The 19175-nt window shown below is 43.7% G+C and overlaps 1 protein-coding gene across 6 annotated transcripts in view; it reads left to right on the top strand.

Moving 5' to 3' along the window:
* CFAP54 (cilia and flagella associated protein 54) overlaps window positions 1-19175 on the top strand; it is a 752512-nt gene that overhangs the window by 36461 nt on the left and 696876 nt on the right. For all 6 annotated transcript variants that reach the window (XM_069764454.1, XM_069764457.1, XM_069764455.1 and 3 more), the window contains 2 exons: window positions 1743-1886; window positions 12242-12355. In XM_069764454.1, coding sequence (XP_069620555.1) covers window positions 1743-1886; window positions 12242-12355 — 258 coding nt within the window. The remainder of the gene's footprint in view (window positions 1-1742; window positions 1887-12241; window positions 12356-19175) is intronic.

The following is a 19175-nucleotide window of genomic DNA, read 5'->3' as shown; positions in this document are numbered from 1 at the left end:
GGCCGAGTATGTGACCCTGTTGTGCCTGTGCTATGTTATGCTTGTCCGGTTCTGACGTGGTTCTGTCCCCGTTAAGAGTTCCGCCTGTCCCTCCTGTACTGCGCTGCTTTCTTCGTTTATGACTCCTTGCCTACATTCTGACTGTTCTCTGCTCCCCCTCCTGTACCGCGCCGCCCTCTCCATGTATGACCCCCTGAGTTCCCCTATCTTCTACACCAGGGTCCCTGTAGCATCCTACCCTCATCTCCAGCAGCAGGATGCTAAGCCCCGCCCCCTGTGGTCACATGATCACCGGTCCTTCTGCTTTCTGCTAACCCTCTCACCACGCTGCTCAGGTCCCGTCTGCCTGAGCTTTCCCTGCAGCATCTGACCCCGGGCTCTCCCCTAGTGTGGGTGAGTCGCCCTGCTCAGCTGTGGCTGTTTACTTGCGCTGACAGGATCCTGATAAGGTGTTACCAGTGTGAGACATGTAATGAATGACAGTTTAGTCACACTCAGAAGAACTGCTCTTTCTCTCATTACAAACACATCTGCAGCTGCAGTTGTTCCCTCATAGTGCTGTGAGGTCTGTTACAGAGCTGTGCCTGATTTCATCTAACCCTTCTTCAGCTTCCATCTCACAGTCAGCCAGTGTGGGGGAAGGGCAGTAATGAAGAACATTGTCTTATTACAGACACATCTGCAATTGTAGTTCTCTCCTCACAATGCTGTCTGCTCCGCTGTTCTACCCTCCCCCACACGGGATGCCTGGGAGATGAAAGATAAAAAAGTGTTAGTTGTAATCAGGTATAGTCCTGCAGCTGAGCTGACAGTAGAAGATGAGAGATGCAGCTGCAGATGTGTTTGTAATGAAACAAAACTCAGCTCTGCTGTACTTTGGTTAGTCATGGTCACACACAGCTCTGCAGTGAGATCAGAAGAGCAGACTCTCAGCCATTACCTGTCATTCACTGGAAGGACAGGTAAATGCTCTGGAGGCAGATTCTCGGGGAGATATGTTTTCGGATCATAGATCTTAACAGCTCATTTACATATTACGAAAAATAAGACATCGGATCACAAATGTCAAGGTATCATTTTATTTGAATTTGTGAGCTACACTACATGCTCATGTAGACGGCTTAAGAGGGTTGATCCCACTGACGGGTTCCTTTAAAGCTGTGACTAAATGGATCACAAAGCACATCTGTCCTATTAAAAATTACCGCCCCTCTCTAGGTCATTGTGTTGTGATCAGATGCTCCAATAAGTGTCTTTCATTACATCTGCATTTAGCTGCATGCCTTTACTAACTCGTAGCATTAAAATGTAACTTTTATTGTCAGACTTGCGCTGCTAATGTTTGCAGTAGTTACTATTTAAACTCTCACCTGTCAAAAATAAGTTATTAGACTCAATAAAGTGCTATAATGAACTAATACTTATCATTGAGTATATTGAATAACTTATGTGGTGGGGACCTCTAGTGGCCACAATGGGGTATATCACCGGGTTATAAAAATAAAACAGTAGTCTGTGTTTGCTCTACTTGTCTATGTTCACATATTTATTAGTATTTATGAAATAATAAATCTCAGTGTACAACATTAATGTCCAAATTGCAGTTTTTATTGCTTTGGTATCTGTAAACCAATTTCATATCTACATACTGTGGTAGATATAAAACACTCGATGCTCCATAAATGTCAAATGACTACCTTTTATCAGATCGTAAATATTTGTTAAATACACTTTTATTTCAGGCTCTTGAATCCCTGTTATGGGCAAGTGTGTGCATGGAGTCTTCAATTCCTCTCTTATCTGTCCAGTACCTTACCTGGAGGGCGACCCTGTATACTGCCGTGTGCCAATGTTATTTCGACTGTCAAGCTGGTGTTCATGGCGAGGTAAAGTATAAGTTGCCATTATTTTTTACACAGGTGCTTCTCACAAAATTTGAATGTCATCAAATAGTTAATTTATTTTAGTTCTTCAATACAAAAAATGAAAGTCATATATAGAGTCATTACAAACAGATTGATCTATTTCAAGTGTTTATTTCTGTTAATGTTGATGATTATGGCTTACAGCCAATGAAAACCCAAAAGTCATTATCTCAGTAAATTAGAATACTTTATAACACCAGCTTGAAAAATGATTTTAAAATCTGAAATGTTGGCCTACTGAAGTGTATGTTCGGTGTCATGATTCCAGTGGCAGGGAATCACAAAAGGACAAGCACCAACGAGCTCTAGGGTGATGGAACCTGAGCTGACCGCGACCCTAAACCTGAACACACAAATAACAATAGCCGGGGAACGTGCCTACGTTGATCCTAAACGTCTCGCACCAGCCGAAGATCTAACTTCCCCTATTAGAAGAAACACAGACCTCTCTTGCCTCCAGAGAAATACCCCACAGAAATAGCAGCCCCCCACATATAATGACGGTGAAATGAGAGGAAGGCACATACACAGTATGAAAACAGATTCAGCAAAATGAGGCCCGCTAAAACTAGATAGCAGAGGATACAAAAGTAAACTGCGCGGTCAGCAAAAAAAAACCTTCAAAAAACCATCCTGTAATTACTTGAACTCATGTTCCAACTCATGGAACATGAGGAGCAATTACAGCCCACTAAAGCAACCAGCAGCAAAGAGACAATTATATGCAAGCTGGACAAGACAAAAATAAAGCAAAACGTGGAACAAGAAAATCAAAACTTAGCTTGTCCTGAAGATTACTGAAGCCAGAAGCTGAGGTAACAAAACACTCTGATAACCTTGATAGCCGGCGGGGAAATGACAAGAAAGCCCGGTTAAATAGGAAACTCCCAAATCCTAATAGAACAGGTGGACACCAGAGACAGCAGAACACAAATCACCCAGTACCATCAGTAACCACCAGAGGGAGCCCAAAAACAGAACTCACAACAGTTCGGTAAATGCACTCAATACTCATTTTGCTCATTTTGCATCAGTTACTGCATCAATGCGGCGTGTCATGGAAGCGATCACCTTGTGTCACTGCTGGGGTGTTATGGAAGCCCAGGTTGCTTTGATAGCAGTTTTCTGCTCATCTGCATTGTTGGGTCTGGTGTCCCTCATCTTCCTCTTGACAATACCTCATAGATTTTCTATGGGATTAAGGTCAGGCGAGTTTGCCAGCCAATCAAGCACAGTGATACTGGTACTTTTGGCAGAGTGAACAGGTGCCAAGTCCTGCTGGAGAATGAAATTTCCATCTCCAAAAAGCCTGTCGGCAGAGGGAAGCATGAAGTGCTCTAAAATTTCCTGATAGATGGCTGCGCTGACTTTGGTCTTGATAAAATACAGCGGACCTGCACCAACAGATGACATGACTCCCCAAAGCAGATGACATGGCAATCCAGCAGTGACAACCATAGAGGTCTGCAGGAGAGTCATGCCAACCCATCAGTGGCCCGCGATCATGTGATGGAGGTCACCGATGTGCCGATTTCCATCGCGATTGCCGGAAGCGCATGTTAAATGCCTCTGTCAGAATTTGACAGCTCCACATGGAGAGAAGTAGAACCGGAGAATAGAAGCCGCGCAGACCACAATAAAGGTATCAGAGTTACACACACACTCTGTTTATTAGCCCTGATGAAGTGGCCTGTTGGCCACGAAACGCGTAGGCTAATAAACAGAGTGTGTGTGTAACTCTGATACCTTTATTGTGGTCTGCGCGGCTTCTATTCTCCGGTTCTACTTCTCTCCATGTGGATTTGTTCTGCTTGCCGGGAGCTTGCTGCGACCATACGTGCTGATCCAAGGGAGTTGTGACCTGTCACAACCAGACCAGGTGAGTCTGTTTTGTGGGGGTCCACGTGATTGCGACACCTGAAGGTATTACTCTATGTGCGCTTCTTTTTCTTGTTTTTAGAGAATTTGACAGCAGCATTTAACGGGTTAACAGCCGCGGGTGGATCACGATTCCACCTGCGGCTATTCCAGGCACATGTCAGCTGTCCAAAACAGCCCAACATCGGCATACTTTTACATCCGACGTTGGAAATAGGTTACAAATATAAATCTGAAAATTGTGACTTGCATTTGTATTTGTACCGAATAGATACATCGGATACCTGGAGCGCTCCCGATAATCAACTGTTCGGCACCACAGCTGCATGTGTCACATCTGTGATAAAGATCTGCGTAGATCGAAACGCGTCGCTTATTTCTTTTTTCTGACATGCTTGCATTAAATTTTTACAAGGATTTTCACTAATACTATGGAGTTTTAATGGATCAATAAAGTATTTTCTATTTTATAGAGCTGGAACAACTTTTCTTCATTTTTTCAACCTGACAGCTAACTTGAATATGGTTTAATAGCTGGTGGGGACCAAGCCGCACAGGAGAATAGTTGAACAGGTGAGTCCCCTGTGGCTGCTCTTCAACTGTTGCCCTGGAGTGATAGTTCTCTCCCTGCATGCATGTGTAAGGACAGACCTATCACTCCAGGCAGGACTGGTGGGGAGAAGCCACCGGGGATCCGTCTGTCCAATTAGTCTCTCGTACGGCTTGGTCCCTGGCGGCTTCTCCCCACTTGCTGTCCTGGAGTGACAGGTCTCTCCCTGCATGCATGTGTAAGGACAGACCTATCACTCCAGGCAGGACAGGCGGGGAGAAGCCACCGGGGATCCGTCTGTCCAATTAGTCTCTCATACGGCTTTGTCCCTGGCGGCTTCTCCCCACTTGCTGTCCTGGAGTGACAGGTCTCTCCCTGCATGCGTGTGTAGGGAAAGGTGGGTGAGGAGAAGCCACTGGGGATCCGCCTGTCCGACTAGTCTCTCTGCTGCCCTGGAGTGACAGGTCTTTCCCTGCATACGTATGTAGAGAGAAACGTATCACTCAAGGTAGGATGGGGACAATCCACCGGTGATCCGTCTGTTCAGCTAGTTTCTCGTGCGGCTTGGTCCCCGGCGGCTTTTAAAGTACCGTGTATTTCTCTGATATGCCCCAGCATTTCAGAATTAAACATGTATGGCTGAAATCATACAGCCAATGTCTGATACAGGATACCGTGGAGCAGGTAGCATGTATCAGTGGTCAGGTTCCCTTTAAGGAAGGACACTTCTGCATGTTCTATATTACTAGAGATGGGTTATTTGTCCAGTGATTTTCCATGACTGTTATATTTTCATACATTACATGTGGATTTTTTCATAGGTTTCAGGCGCATTCTACAATGTATTTTATACTCTGTGTGAAAGCTGATAGGATCATAGAATCATAGAATGTTAAAGTTGGAAGGGAGCTCAAGGGTCATAGTGTCCAACCCCCTGCTCAGTGCATGACGCACTAAACCATCTCAGACAGATGTCTGTCCAGCCTTTGTTTGAAGACTTTCATTGAAGGAGAACTCACCACCTCTAGTGGCAGCCTGTTCCACTCATTGATCACCCACACTGTCAAAAAGTTTTTTCCAATATCTAATCTGTGTCTTCTATGTTGTGAATTCCGCTCTTGGGCTCCCTCCGGTGGTTGTAAGTGGCACTTTTGTGAGTTCTGCTCTTGGGCTCCCTCTTGTGGTTTCTAGTGGTATGGCTGCTCCTTGGAGTTAGCTGTCATCAGCTGCCTCCACTTATCGTCTCTTCTGCTCGGCTATTTAAGTCTGGCTCTATCTTCAGCCAGTGCCACTTGTAAATGGTTCCTGGTTGGATTCACATCTCTTTGGAGTTCCCTGTTATCCTGACCAGTTCAGCTAAGCTAAGTTTTTGCTTGCCCTTTTCTGTCCATAGATTGTGGACTTATCCATTCTGTGCTTTCTATGTTTGTCCAGCTTATCAGTGTGAATTAATTCTGTCTTGCTGGAAGCTCTGGGAGGCAGATTTGCCCTCCACACCTTTAGTCAGGTGTGGAGATTTTTTGTAAACTCTGCGTGGATTTTTGTAGTGTTTTATACTGACCGCACAGTATTCCATCCTGTCCATCCTGTCCTATCTATTTAGATAGACTGGCCTCCTGTGCTCATCCTGGTTTCATTCTGTGTATGTCTTTTCCCTCTCCACTCACAGTCATTATTTGTGGGGGGCTAATCTATCCTTTGGGGATTTTCTCTGAGGCAAGATAGCTTTCCTGCTTCTATCTTTAGGGGTAGTTAGCTCTTAGGCTGTGATGAGATGCCTAGGGAGAGTTAGGAGCATTCCACGGCTACTTCTAGTGTTGTGTTGAGCTTAGGGACTGCGGTCAGTACAGTTACCACTTCCTTCAGAGCTCGTTCCATGTTGCTCCTAGACCACCGTATCATAACACTTCTCCCTTTCAGTTTCATTCCATTGCATCTCGTGTTTCCATGTACAAATGAGAATAAGGATGATCCCTCTACACTGTGACATCCCTTCAGATATTTGTAGACAGCTATTAAGTCTCCTCTTAGCCTTTTTTGCAAGCTAAACATTCCCAGATCTTTTAACCGTTCCTCGTAGGACATGCTTTGTAGTCCACTCACCATCCTGGTAGCTTTTCCCTAAACTTGCTCCAGTGTTTCAATGCCTTTTTTAAAATGTGGAGCCCAGAAGTGGACACAGTATTCCAGATGAGGCCTGACCAATGAGGAGTAGAAGGGGATAATTATTTCATGTGATCTAGACTCTATGCTTCTCTTAATACATCCTAGAACTGTGTTTGCCTTTTTTACTGCTGCATCACACTGTTGACTCATGTGCAGTCTGTGATCTATTAGTATACCCAAGTCTTTTTCGCTTGTGCGGTTACTTAGTTCTATTCCTCCTATTCTATAGATGTAATTTTCATTTTTCTTGCCCAGATGTAGAATCTTTCATTTCTCCCCGTTAAATACATTCTATTAGTCGCTGCCCATTATTCTAGCTTCTCTAGATCCTTCTGAATCCTTTCTCTGTCTTCTCTAGTGTTAGCTATCCCTCCTAGCTTTGCTTCGTCTGCACATTTGATTAGTTTACCTCCAGTTCCCTTATCTGGATCATTTATAAAAATGTTGAACAACACTGGAGCCAGGACAGAGCCTTGTGGTACCCCACTTTGATACTCTTCCAATTGGATGTGCAACCATTTATTACCACTGAGTATGATCACTGAGCCAGTTATGAATCCACCTAACTGTAACCTTGTCAATCTCATACTTGGTCATTTTTTCAATAAGGATAGTATGAGATACTTTATCAAATGCTTTCCTGAAGTCGAGATATACTATATCTACCGCATTTCCCTGATCCACCTAGTCTGTAGCCTAGTTTGCTACAAACCCATGCTGGCTCTGGTTAATTACTGTATTCCTATCCAAGTACTTACATACATGCTCTTTAATAATTTGTTCAAAGATCTTTCCTAGTATAAAAGTGAGGTACACTGGCCTGTAATTTCCTGGCTCCATCTTCTTTCTTTTCCTTGAAGAAAGGAATCACATCAAAGTGATTTGTCATTATTGGCTAATAGATTTTCTTTTGGCGTTTTTGCCCTTATATGATATATAAAAGGAAAGTATTTTTGTATTGATTGCATAAGTGATGCTTTTAAAATTTTGTCATTATTTCCATTTTTTTAAATAGATTTTTAAATGTTCTATCCTATATGTCTTTCCTATGAAGGATAATTATAAAAATTCCATTAAAGATTGCTCTTTCTTTTGTACATGAAATAAAGGATGAATAAAGTCTGTTTCATTCCTGGCTGGGTTTTCCATTTGGCTGAAGGCCACGGGTTGCTAGTACAGGAATGAAATGGACTGCAACTATCGTCTGCAGTCTGTTTCAAAACACAAAAGCCCAGAGTGGGTTTTTCTTAAATCTGCCTTGGACAACCAGCATGTCCAAGACCCATACTCACTTTAGTGTGCATTACAACCACAGCTACACCTGTGACTGCAGTGCACTCTGATGGCCTCAATACGTCTCCGTGCGCATCCTGGGGGGAACATACAGCGACCCCTACATGTAACACCAGTCACTGCCTCACACCACATAAGACGTTATTCACACGTCGTATCAGTCATGAGTAAGACTGCCTAGTGCAGTCGAAACGCGTCGACTGGGTCACGTCGACCATGTAAATTTTTCTTTTGTATGCACTATATTTTCTTTTGAAAACTATAAAGAAAAGGAAAATCCAGTCCTGATGAGCCGGACTCCCAATTTTTTCTATTTTCCTTCACATAAGACGTTAATCACATGTCAGTATTTTTGATCAGTATTTGTCAGAATTTGTATGCAGAAACCAGGAGTGTCTCCAAAACACAGAACTTGTCAGACTTTCAATGATAGTTTTTCTTTGTAAGTTCCACTCCTTGTTTTGGCGTACAAACACTGATGCAAAATACTGACCCAATACTGACATGTGAATAAGGTCTAATGCACTGAAAAATAGAAGACAAATTCCAAGTGCAGTAAAATGATGGAAAAAATACTTCCGCGATCGCTTTTTGGATTTTCATTTTCCAGCATTCATTGATGCCTGGCAAGATAATTTCCAGGTCAATACAATTACTGTGATATCAATTTTTTTTACTTAAATGGTGAAAATAACCTGTAACGTTTTTATTTTTCCACCCATGGGACCTCTTTGAGGGCTTTTTTTTGTGCATCAAGCAGCCGTTTTTATCCATATCATTTTGGATATAAATACTATGTTTAATTGCTTTTTTAGTGACTTGCACAATAGAAAAATGCCAATTCTGACTTTGTAATTTTTTTTCCTGTGTCATCATTCACAGTATAGGATAAATATTTTTAAATTCTATCAGTTCAAGCACTTCTGCTTAGAACAATACCAAATATGTGTTTTTTTTACATTTCAATATTTACAGTTGAACATAAAAAAAAAGATGTGTATATATATATATATATATATATATATATATATATATATATATATATATATATATATGAGGCATCGTGATTACTCGCTAATCCCGCCCCCTGCACAGTAGCTCCGCCTCCCACCACATCACCACACACAATCCCGCCCCCCACCTCATTACCAGACACAATCACGCCCCCCACCACATCACCACACACAATCCTGCCCCCCAACCCATCATCACACATAATCCCGCCCCCCCACCACATTACCACACACAATCTCGCCTCCCAACCCATCACCACACACAATCCCGCCCCCCTAACCCATCACCACACACAATCTCGCCCCCCAACCCATCACCACACACAATCTCGCCCCCCAACCCATCACCACACACAATCACGTCCCCCAACCCATCACCACACACAATCACACCCCCAACCTATCACCACACACAATCCCGCCTCCCAACACATCACCACACAAAATCTCGCCCCCAACCAATCACCACACACTATCTCGCCCCCCAACCCATCACCACACACAATAATGCCCCCCACCCCATCACCACACACAATCCCGCCCCCCAACACATCACCACCCATAATCCTGCCCCCCCACCCCTTCACCTCCCATAATCCCGCCCCCCCACCCCATCACCAACCATAATCCCGCCCCCCATCACCACCCATAATCCCACCACATCACCACCCATAATCCCACCCCCCACCACATCACCACAGATAATCCCGCCCCCCCACCACATTACCACACATAATCCCACCCTTCATATAATCCCACCCCCCACTACCACACGAGGCTCCGTCCCCACACATTACCTCATGAGGCTCCATCCCCCACATTACTACACGAGGCTCCGTCCTCACACATTACCACACGAGGCTACGTCCCCACACATTACCACACGAGGCTGCGTCCCCACACATTACCACACGAGGCTCTGTCCCCATACATTACCATACGAGGCTCCGCCCCCACACATTACCACACGAGGCTCCGTCCCCACACATTACCACATGAGGCTCCACCCCCCACATTACCACAAGCAGCACTTCCTTTCTATGTAATTCAACCATTTCAGCCAAGGTAAACGTACATTTAATTACATCCGCATTCTCCCAAACAAACTGAGCCAAGAAAAGTCCCCAGGTACATCTTACAGGCCGCAGGAAAATCCAGACAATGATGCAGTAGCTGATCGACAACAATATCGACAAAATCGTAGGATTGGTTATCAACAACGAACACCTGAGCAGATTGATAAGGACAGAGAGAGATATCACAAGGTTTATATTAGATAGCAATGAGCGTGCCGAGCGTTAGCTGGCTGGAAACAGCTAGTATATATATACAGGGGTTGGACAAAATAATGAAAACATCAACAAAAGTTAGTTTAATATGGTGTAGGTCCACCTTTTGCGGCGATTACAGCCTCAATTCTCCGAGGTATGGATTCATACAAGGTGTGAATTGTTTCCAAAGGAATTTTAGCCCATTCTGCAGTTAAAACACCCTACAGTTCTTTGAGCGACGATGGCGGCGGAAATTGACGTCTAACTTGAATCTCTAAAATCGACCATAAATGCTCAATAATGTTGAGGTCTGGAGATTGTGGGGGCCAGATGAGATGCTCAACTTCATTAGAATGTTCCTCGTGCCATGCTTTAACGATTCTAGCTGTATGAATTGGTGCATTATCATCCTGAAAGATGGCGTTCCCCTCCGGGAACAGTGCTTTAACCATTGGATGCACTTGGTCGCCCAAAATGCCTAAATAATCTCGGCTGTTAATTCTTTCATGAAGGGATATCATTGGCCCAGCGGATCTCCACGAAATAGCATGCCAGATCATCACAGAACCTCCGCCATGTTTTATGGTTAGGAGAAGGCAGTCTGGATGGAATACTTCTTTCGGCTGTCTCCAAACGTACACTCGGCCGAAGGTCGGAAATAGGGTAAACGATGATTCATCTGAGAATATGACATGTTTCCACTGCTCGAGGGACCAATTCTGGAGGTTTCTACACCACTCTAAATGCTTAGAAACATTTGTCATTGAGAGCAGTAGTTTTCTAATTGCAGATCTTTTGTGGAATCCAGATTTGTGCAGCTCCTGACGAACAGTTTTCGTGGAAACTGGGTTCTGTAGGTGTTCATTGAGCTCAGCAGTGATTTTCGGAGCCGTGGTCTTGCGATCCTCTCACAATTCGCTTTAGAGTCCGACTGTCTCTCTCAGTCGACTTTGACGTTCGGCCGGACCTGTTTTGTTGCGGACGTTTTTCCTTCTCTCTCAAACGCAGTCATTACTTTGGAGACCGTACCTCTTGACACGCCAAGCATTCGGGCACTTTCTGTTACACTAGCGCCTGCCATACGAGCACCAACAATTTGGCCTCTTGGAAAATCCGAGAGGTCTGCTATTCGTATCAGGTTCTCATCAATGTTCTCACTATTATGCAAAACAAACAGTTAATTTACATACATATATCACATAACACAAATAATCACCTACAAAACATTACCATATGTCATGGTTTGCATGTTTATCACATGTTCAAAGAATATGATGCCAAAACGTTAGGTGTTTCCATTATTTTGTCCAACCCCTGCATATATATATTCTTTTGTAATGTTTTTTTTTCATTTGCAATGAGTCCTCATAATGTCTTGATCAGCTTTGCAATACTTGTGCAATAAAATAATATTGTGGTGTATTTTGAAATAGATGACCTCTTATAAAGACCAGCTTATGGCAGCCATGAGAGCCTTCAAAAGGCCCCTGATGATGGCCATAGCAACTGATTCTTTCCCCACAATCATGTGGAGCAGGGTTCCTATGACTGCCATCTTGCAGACTTTTAAATGTCAATGTCACTCTTAACAATAATACTTGAGGCTAAACTCATGCGATCGGCACTATCTCCTATTGCATCAGTCACTGCCAGGTGTTGGCTGTGTAGCACAGCTGGTACCCCGAACGGTTTTGAGCATGCTTAGCTCTTCAGATGGCTCCATATCTTGTTATCACACACCCACCATACATGTACAGTGGTCATCAGTAATGGGCTAAGAGAGCAGTAGTTAGCGAGCCCAAGATGTCTCAGCAGGAAGTGAGCAAGGAGTGGAGCTCCTTGGCTGCCAGGGTGGACTGCAACAACAATAAGTAAATAAATCTATTTTCTTTTTTATTATTCATGGAAGAGAAGAGGGTTTATGTTTCCTTTTTCATTTGTCTGTATTTATAGAGTACAAATAATTACATTTTACATAAACTTCAGAATGAATATTCATTGCTGAGCACCGAACTTGGCTTCTGAACTTCCCGATTCACATAGGATTATATAGCAATTAATATTTTTGTTTACCGGCCTATTGTTTCTTTGTATGAATGACAAGGTGATTGAGACATCCTATTTGATATTTGTGTGTTTTTCTAGGTGTTTGCTCGCCGTGCTCTCGGTAAGATCAGCGAGCTTAGTCAGCTTGAACATATGAGCGATTCCTCATACAACGAAGAGACAAAGAAAGCCTTTAAAGAGTCCACTCTTAAGGTAAACAAACATTTGCTCGCCTTAAGAAGTGAAGTGATTGTAGATGCCAGACATGACTTAGAAGCCTAGTAAGATATTCATAGACGCAAGTCAGGGAACAAGACATGGAATACTGCCGGTGGGGTTACTTATACACACTACAGAAATCCCACTGCTGCTTACTGCTACTGAAGCTTGTACGAAGGTTTCCTTGTGTATTACAGCTGCCTTGTTTCCAATAAGATATCCGGAAGTGGATACAGTATGAATAGAAATGGACCCGTGTACATACTACAATACATCCTTAATGCTGTGTAGTAATATATGTCATGGGGAGGTTGAGATAAAGCTTCAAATCTGCCTAGAAATTCACAAGTTTAATGTTTCGCATAACTGTTTCGCAGGATCATCAACCCAACATACAGAGGAGACCAGTTATAGTCAATGAAACAGAGAAAGCATCTACAAAAGGGAAATGCAGTTCCGTGTGTTAAATAGGCTGTCTAGGAGTAGGCCAATAGCCTGCCATCACTCTGTGTGACGGGGAGCGGTGTGCATGCTGTCACAGTCTCCTGGTATTCTCGATGTGAGAGGGCGGTCACCTGACTGCATGGATGCGATTTGCATACTTGAGGTCATGTGCCTACTAGACGCATTCAGCTTTTTCCAATAGACGTGAACTGAGAGACGCTAGATCAGTCTAGTTGACATGTGACCACAAGTATGAAAGACGCATGCATACAGTCAGATGACCACCTGCCGGCATGGGGAATACCGGGAAATCATGGCAGTGTCCGTAATGCACTACATGGTGTCACAATCCTGAAGTCTGCAGTCACAGAGTGACTGCAGACTTTTTTTCCAAAGCTTTACTAAAGAGTATGTATAAGGTAACCTTTATGCTGTGACGTTGGAGGTTTGCGGCTCCATACATACACTTTATATTGTTTGTGCCATTTCGCAGCTGATTGGCTAAAATAGAAAAAAAGATCTAAAATTTACCATTTATTAGATATACATTAAAAGGATAAAAATTCCTAACAAACAAACATACAAAGAACTAATATATATATATATATATATATATATATATATATATATATATATATATATATATATATATATATATATATATATATATATATATATATAATGAATTGGAAAGACTTGCTACCATACCACTATTAATATACCTACTCTGTTTCCTGCCTACCAGACAAGATTGGCATCCTAGGAATTGCGATAATTGTGCCCCAGCTCCTCGTCAGCTATCCCTGCCCCCTCCTTATAACACCCTAGATATAACAAAGGGACAGATGAGACTATAAATAAACAGGTGTCAGAATCAAAAGCGAACAACATGATTGTCACCTGGACCACCAGCCAGATAGTAGTGTTATGTCTCTGTGTCCGGACACCGTGACAGTGAATCAAGCAAAAACTATCCAAAGCTGACAAATCAGGGGAACTGATAGGAAAAATAAGGGGCAGTTGATGGTAACAACAGATAACCAAACCACTTAATTCAGTACTCTGCAGTGTGTGACTAGCTGCCAAAGCCCTGTGCAGGACCCTGTACTGTTGCCTGCCTGTCAGTGGAGGTTGGTGCCCTATGAAATAAAACGACAATAACATAGTAACATAGTTATTAAGGCTGAAGGAAGACTTTAAGTCCATCTAGTTCAACCCATAGCCTAACCTATCATGCCCTAACACAGGGGTCCCCAACCTGTAGCTCGGGAGCCACATGTGGCTAGCGGTTCCATGAATTGTGGCTCGCGGCTGTCTGTCAACTTGGTGCATTAGCTCCAGATTTAGTAAACTGGTATGAAGAGCACATCTCAAAATGGTGAACTTTGTGAGTAGCCCTGAGCAGAAGAGCAGATCTGGGTACACATCTACTGGTCAGAGGAGGTGCTTGAAGATGGATATGACTATGTTGGGAGTGCGCAATGGAAGAATGCTGAAAGAGGGTTTGGTAGGAACCCAGGGATATTGGTACACTGCTTCAGAGTGATTTGTGAGGAAAAGCTTTGGTTATCATTATACTCATAATGGGGGCTTTGGTTGCCACTACTGTGAGGGGGGCAGGAGCTGGATGTGGCTCGCGACCCTCTTGCAGAGCTGAATGTGGTACTCAAGGTCAGAAAGGTTGGGGACCACTGCCCTAACATGTTGATCTAGAGGAAGGCAAAAAAAACCCATGTGGCAAAGAGTAAGCTCCACATTGGGGAAAAAAAATCCTTCCCGACTCCACATAGTTCCCTGGATCAACGCCCTATCAAGGAATCTAGTATATATACCCTGTAACATTATACTTTTCAAGAAAGGCATCCAGTCCCCTCTTAAATTTTAATAGGGAATCACTCATTACAACATCATAGGCTCCTCGGCGGCTGCCCCTACTGTCCCTACCAGACCCTAAAACAGCTGAAGGGCAGATGTGTATAGTGACAGAATGATAGAGGGGCCATATGAATCTTAATAACTGGGTTAGCCACACTGCCAGATTATAATAAAATTAAGTCCCACACTCAAAAACATCAGAAGATATGTAAAAGGTTGCAAAGGCTGCATAAACAAGGTAGTCAAGGCTGTAAAGATCATAGATACAAAAAATGGAAGGGATAATGTGGTAGCTACAGAAGATAACCAATCCTAATTGAGGGATGAATGAGGACTAACTTGCCCCAAGAGTCACCCATAGGAGCGCTAACTGCTTAAAGGTGGATTTTAGCACCTTAGGTATACAATTCGGTGCCCCTGCTGTCGATGGGTTGTTCCTGATTGCCACTAGGCCCCTAGACTTATAGCAGTGCAAAAAATAAAAGCTGTAGTACAACAGGTCTCAGAAAAAGATAAAAATATATGGATGAGAAGATGTAATGCCCCATTGCATCTACGCGTTTCACTTCTAAGCTCATCAGGAGGCTTGATGAAACAGAGTAGGTATGCTGCTGTGAAGAGATGGCATGTCTCAGCAGGTCTTTCTTTCTATGTTAGCCAACCCTTCAGAGACCACACTTTATTTTTTTGCTAAATACCATTTCCCAGCTGATTGGCAGCATCTTATGGACTTGCTGCTGTGGCCATGCGTTACCTCGCCATCACTCAGCAAGTGCAATAGCAGCTGTGATGTACAGAGTGAGGTTTCAATACCAGAAATCTCTGCATCAGATGGACCCTTAGGTCTCCATTGTAGAGTTTTTGGAGAAGATAGGAGGAAAATTTCTGCATGTGACAGTTACAACCCACTCTTATGGTGTGTTCACATGGGGCAGATATTCTAAATATTTTCCATATGGATTTTCCTTGCTGAAAATCCAAACATGGTGGCCATTAGCTAGTTCAGTCTTTTAACTGCTTGTTAAAAGATCACTTGATTTTTGCAGGGAAAAGCTATTTCTCATGCACTACTGTGCAACCATTACATTCCGTTACGCTGGTGAAACAGTTGTTCCACTGCATAATCAAGTGATTGCTTGTTAAAGTGTATCTGGCATATCATAAAACTTTTTATTCATTAAAGGGGCTGTGTAATGCTGCTGATTTTTGGGGTATGGGTCTTGAGACTCCACCGATTGGTCAAAAACTGCTTGGAAGTGTGCAGTTCATCGTGGTGTACGAGTTCCATAGTAAGTCTATGGAGCTGTACACCGCACGCACAGCTTATGCAGGAGCTGCACTTCAGAGCAGTGTTTTGACCAACACTGATCGGCAGCACTATGTGTCACGGCTTCTGGGTATTAATGCTGCGGGGACAGTTATACACAGCAGCAAAGGAGCTGAGCTAAACGCTGAGTTACTAACCTGGAAACCAACAGGACTTTAGACATGTGACAGAGTGGGAGGAAGTCAGGAGGTAGAGCCAGATGCCGGGAAACAGAGAAGGGACAAGCACTAAAGATTTATCAAACAAGCAGAGATCGGATCCAGGAGATCACGATGTACCAAAAGGAAGAGACAGGGGATAATCAGAAGCAAAGCCAGAGTTCAGTAATCCAGAAAAACAAGCAGAGTAACGCACGGAAAGCAAGATAAGCACGATGCAAGCCGGGCACACACTCGAGGGGTCACGCATACAGACTGAAGCGGAACGTATAGCTGACAGAGAAACTAGGTTAGGAGCGAGTATAAATACCCATTGTGGAACAACCCCCTCAGGGCTGCGTCTTTCCAAGAAACTTTGGCTGCCCACCGCCTAAACTATGAGTAGAACCATTCAGCGGAATGCCTCCCCTGTGTCACACTCATCACCATATGCTCCGCCAGACGTACTCTATCAGGCTCGTCATAAATGTGCCCCAGAGCCTCAAAGAACAGGTTCACAGACATGCGCTCAGGAGCAGAGGAAGGGAGAGAGAAAGCCCATGCTTGTGGAGCCCCTCTTAACAAGGACATAACTACACCACCCTCTGCCTTTCATTTCCAGAGGCCTGGGGACGCAACTCAAAAAACAACTTACATCCCTCCTTAAAAACCCTGAACAATTTTTTTTATCCCCAGAAAAAGTATCAGGTAACTTTACTGGTGGTTCGGGGTCCGCTAGGGATACATCAGTGGGGGCCCCCCTCCCGGAACCCCAATGGAACAGACACCTGTAAAGCACCTGCCACCTCCCTCTGCACCTGTTGGTGCGAATGGACCACGGCTTGCTGCTCCATCGACAGCTTCTGCAAAAGTTGAGACAGCTCATTAATCTGCCCCGTGAGAGCCTGTACCAGATCCATGGCATATCAACACACCCCCCCCACCAGGAAAAAGACTGTATGGTCAGCTATAATGTCACGGCTCCCTGGTATTAATGCTGCGGGGAGAATTACACACTGCAGCAAAGGAGCTGAGCTAAACGCTGAGTTACTAACCTGGAAACCAACCGGACCTTAGACATGTGACAGAGTGGGAGGGGTCAGGGGGCGGAGCCAGACGCCAGGAAACAGAGAAGGGACAAGTACTAAAGGTCACGAGGTACCAAAAGGGAGAGACAGGGATAATCAGAAGCAAAGCCAGAATGCAGTAATCCAGAAAATAAGCAGAGTAACGCACGGAAAGCATAATAAGCACGATGCAAACTGGGCACACACTCCAGGGGTCACAGACTGAAACAGAACGTATAGCTGACAGATAAACCAGGTTAGGAGTGAGTATAAATACCCCTCCCATCTTGAAAGAGAGGCCAACAATATTAACCCTGAGAGAACAGGACATTAACCATGTCCTAACCATGACACTATACAGCCCACATAATGTACACAAAGATTTTTTAATGATATATTCACTTTAAGCAATCAAAAAACGGTAGAGGCCGATAGCTACTTTCACTCCGTGTAGCTCTGATTGTATAGTAGCAGCAATTTTCCTATTAACTCCAATAGTGTAGTCACAATCTTCCGCAAGCTTCATTTTTTGCTGTGAATTACCTGTGGATCCACAATGAAATTCTTAACTCTTCAATAAAAAATCACAATAAATTTTAAAGTAAAAAAATGATATGTACTTTCTCCTGGTATTTCCTTTCCTGCTTCCCTACTACTCAATGTATAACCTGGCCTCCTGTGATAAGGCATCTTCCACCTCACTGCGCCGCCAAATCCAGGCCACCATGATTAGACAGAATGGGACACTTTGGAAGGCCTGGTTGTGCAGAGATCAGCAATAAACAGGCAAAATTATTTCATGCCAATACAGTAAAGAGAAGCTTAAAGGGATATTCCCATCTGCAAGATCCTATGCCAATATATAGTAGTTGTAATAATTATATTAACAAATACCTCCAATTATAAATGTAGTATAGTTCTTCAGATTCTCTATGTCTCTTTCCTCATGTGCAGGCATTTCAGGACCTTAGGTATCCATGGTTATGACCACTGATATAGTGGCAGTTAGTTAGCTAGTTGTCGTAACTATGAATACCTTAGGTCCTGCAGTGCATGCACATGAGGAAAGATACCATAAAAACTATAAGCCATTTCTAGTTGGAGGTATTTGCTACTATTATTATTATTACACCAACAACGGATTATGTAGATGGGGAATACCCCTTTAAGGAAAAGTTTGAAACGTCTATTTTCTTGAAAGGTGCAAACACAGCAGAAAGTACATTTGTACTTAAATACTGTTGTGTAAAAGCACCTATTATATCCAGCCCCCTAAACTATAAGGCTGGAGTCACACTAGCATTTAAAAATTCGGTCCGATGTTGATCCAGAAAAGTAGGAGGCCTCTTTCACACATCAGTGTCTCCGGTACGTGTACTGACAGTTTTCTCATGTACCGGAGACACTGACACACGTAGACCCATTCAAATGAATGGGTCTATGCACATGTCTCTGTGTTTTCACGGACCGTGCTTCCGTGTGCAAAACACGGAGACATGTCCGCTTTTCTCCGGCAGCACGTACCGCAATACGTCCCGCACACGTGCACACGGAGAACAGTGTGCACGTACCGCCCGCAGGAGAGACAGCACTACAGTAAGCGCTGTCCCCACTGCGTGTGGTGCTGAAGGCGGCATTCATCTCACGTGGTACCGCTCATTACCAGAGGCACCGGGAGATACACCTGCTACTTGTGCTGGACTAGCACCAGTACTCTGGCACCATAGCTCCGGTGGTAGTGCACCATAGTGCTAGTACTCCGGCTCCATGGTAGCTGGACTTCTCTGGTCCGGCTACAACGGAGGACTGGACGCTAGATTACAGCAGGGGATCTTTTTGCTTAAAGAGGTATTCCCATCTCCAAAATCCTATCCCAACATGTAGTAATAATATCAGCAAATACCTCCAATTAGAAATGTCGTATAGCTTTTCTGATTCGCTATGTCTCTTTCCTCATGTGCAGG

The sequence above is a fragment of the Ranitomeya imitator genome, chromosome 4 (assembly GCF_032444005.1).
Source record: "Ranitomeya imitator isolate aRanImi1 chromosome 4, aRanImi1.pri, whole genome shotgun sequence".
Taxonomy (NCBI): domain Eukaryota; kingdom Metazoa; phylum Chordata; class Amphibia; order Anura; family Dendrobatidae; genus Ranitomeya; species Ranitomeya imitator.
This window is presented reverse-complemented; position numbering and strand designations above follow the sequence as displayed.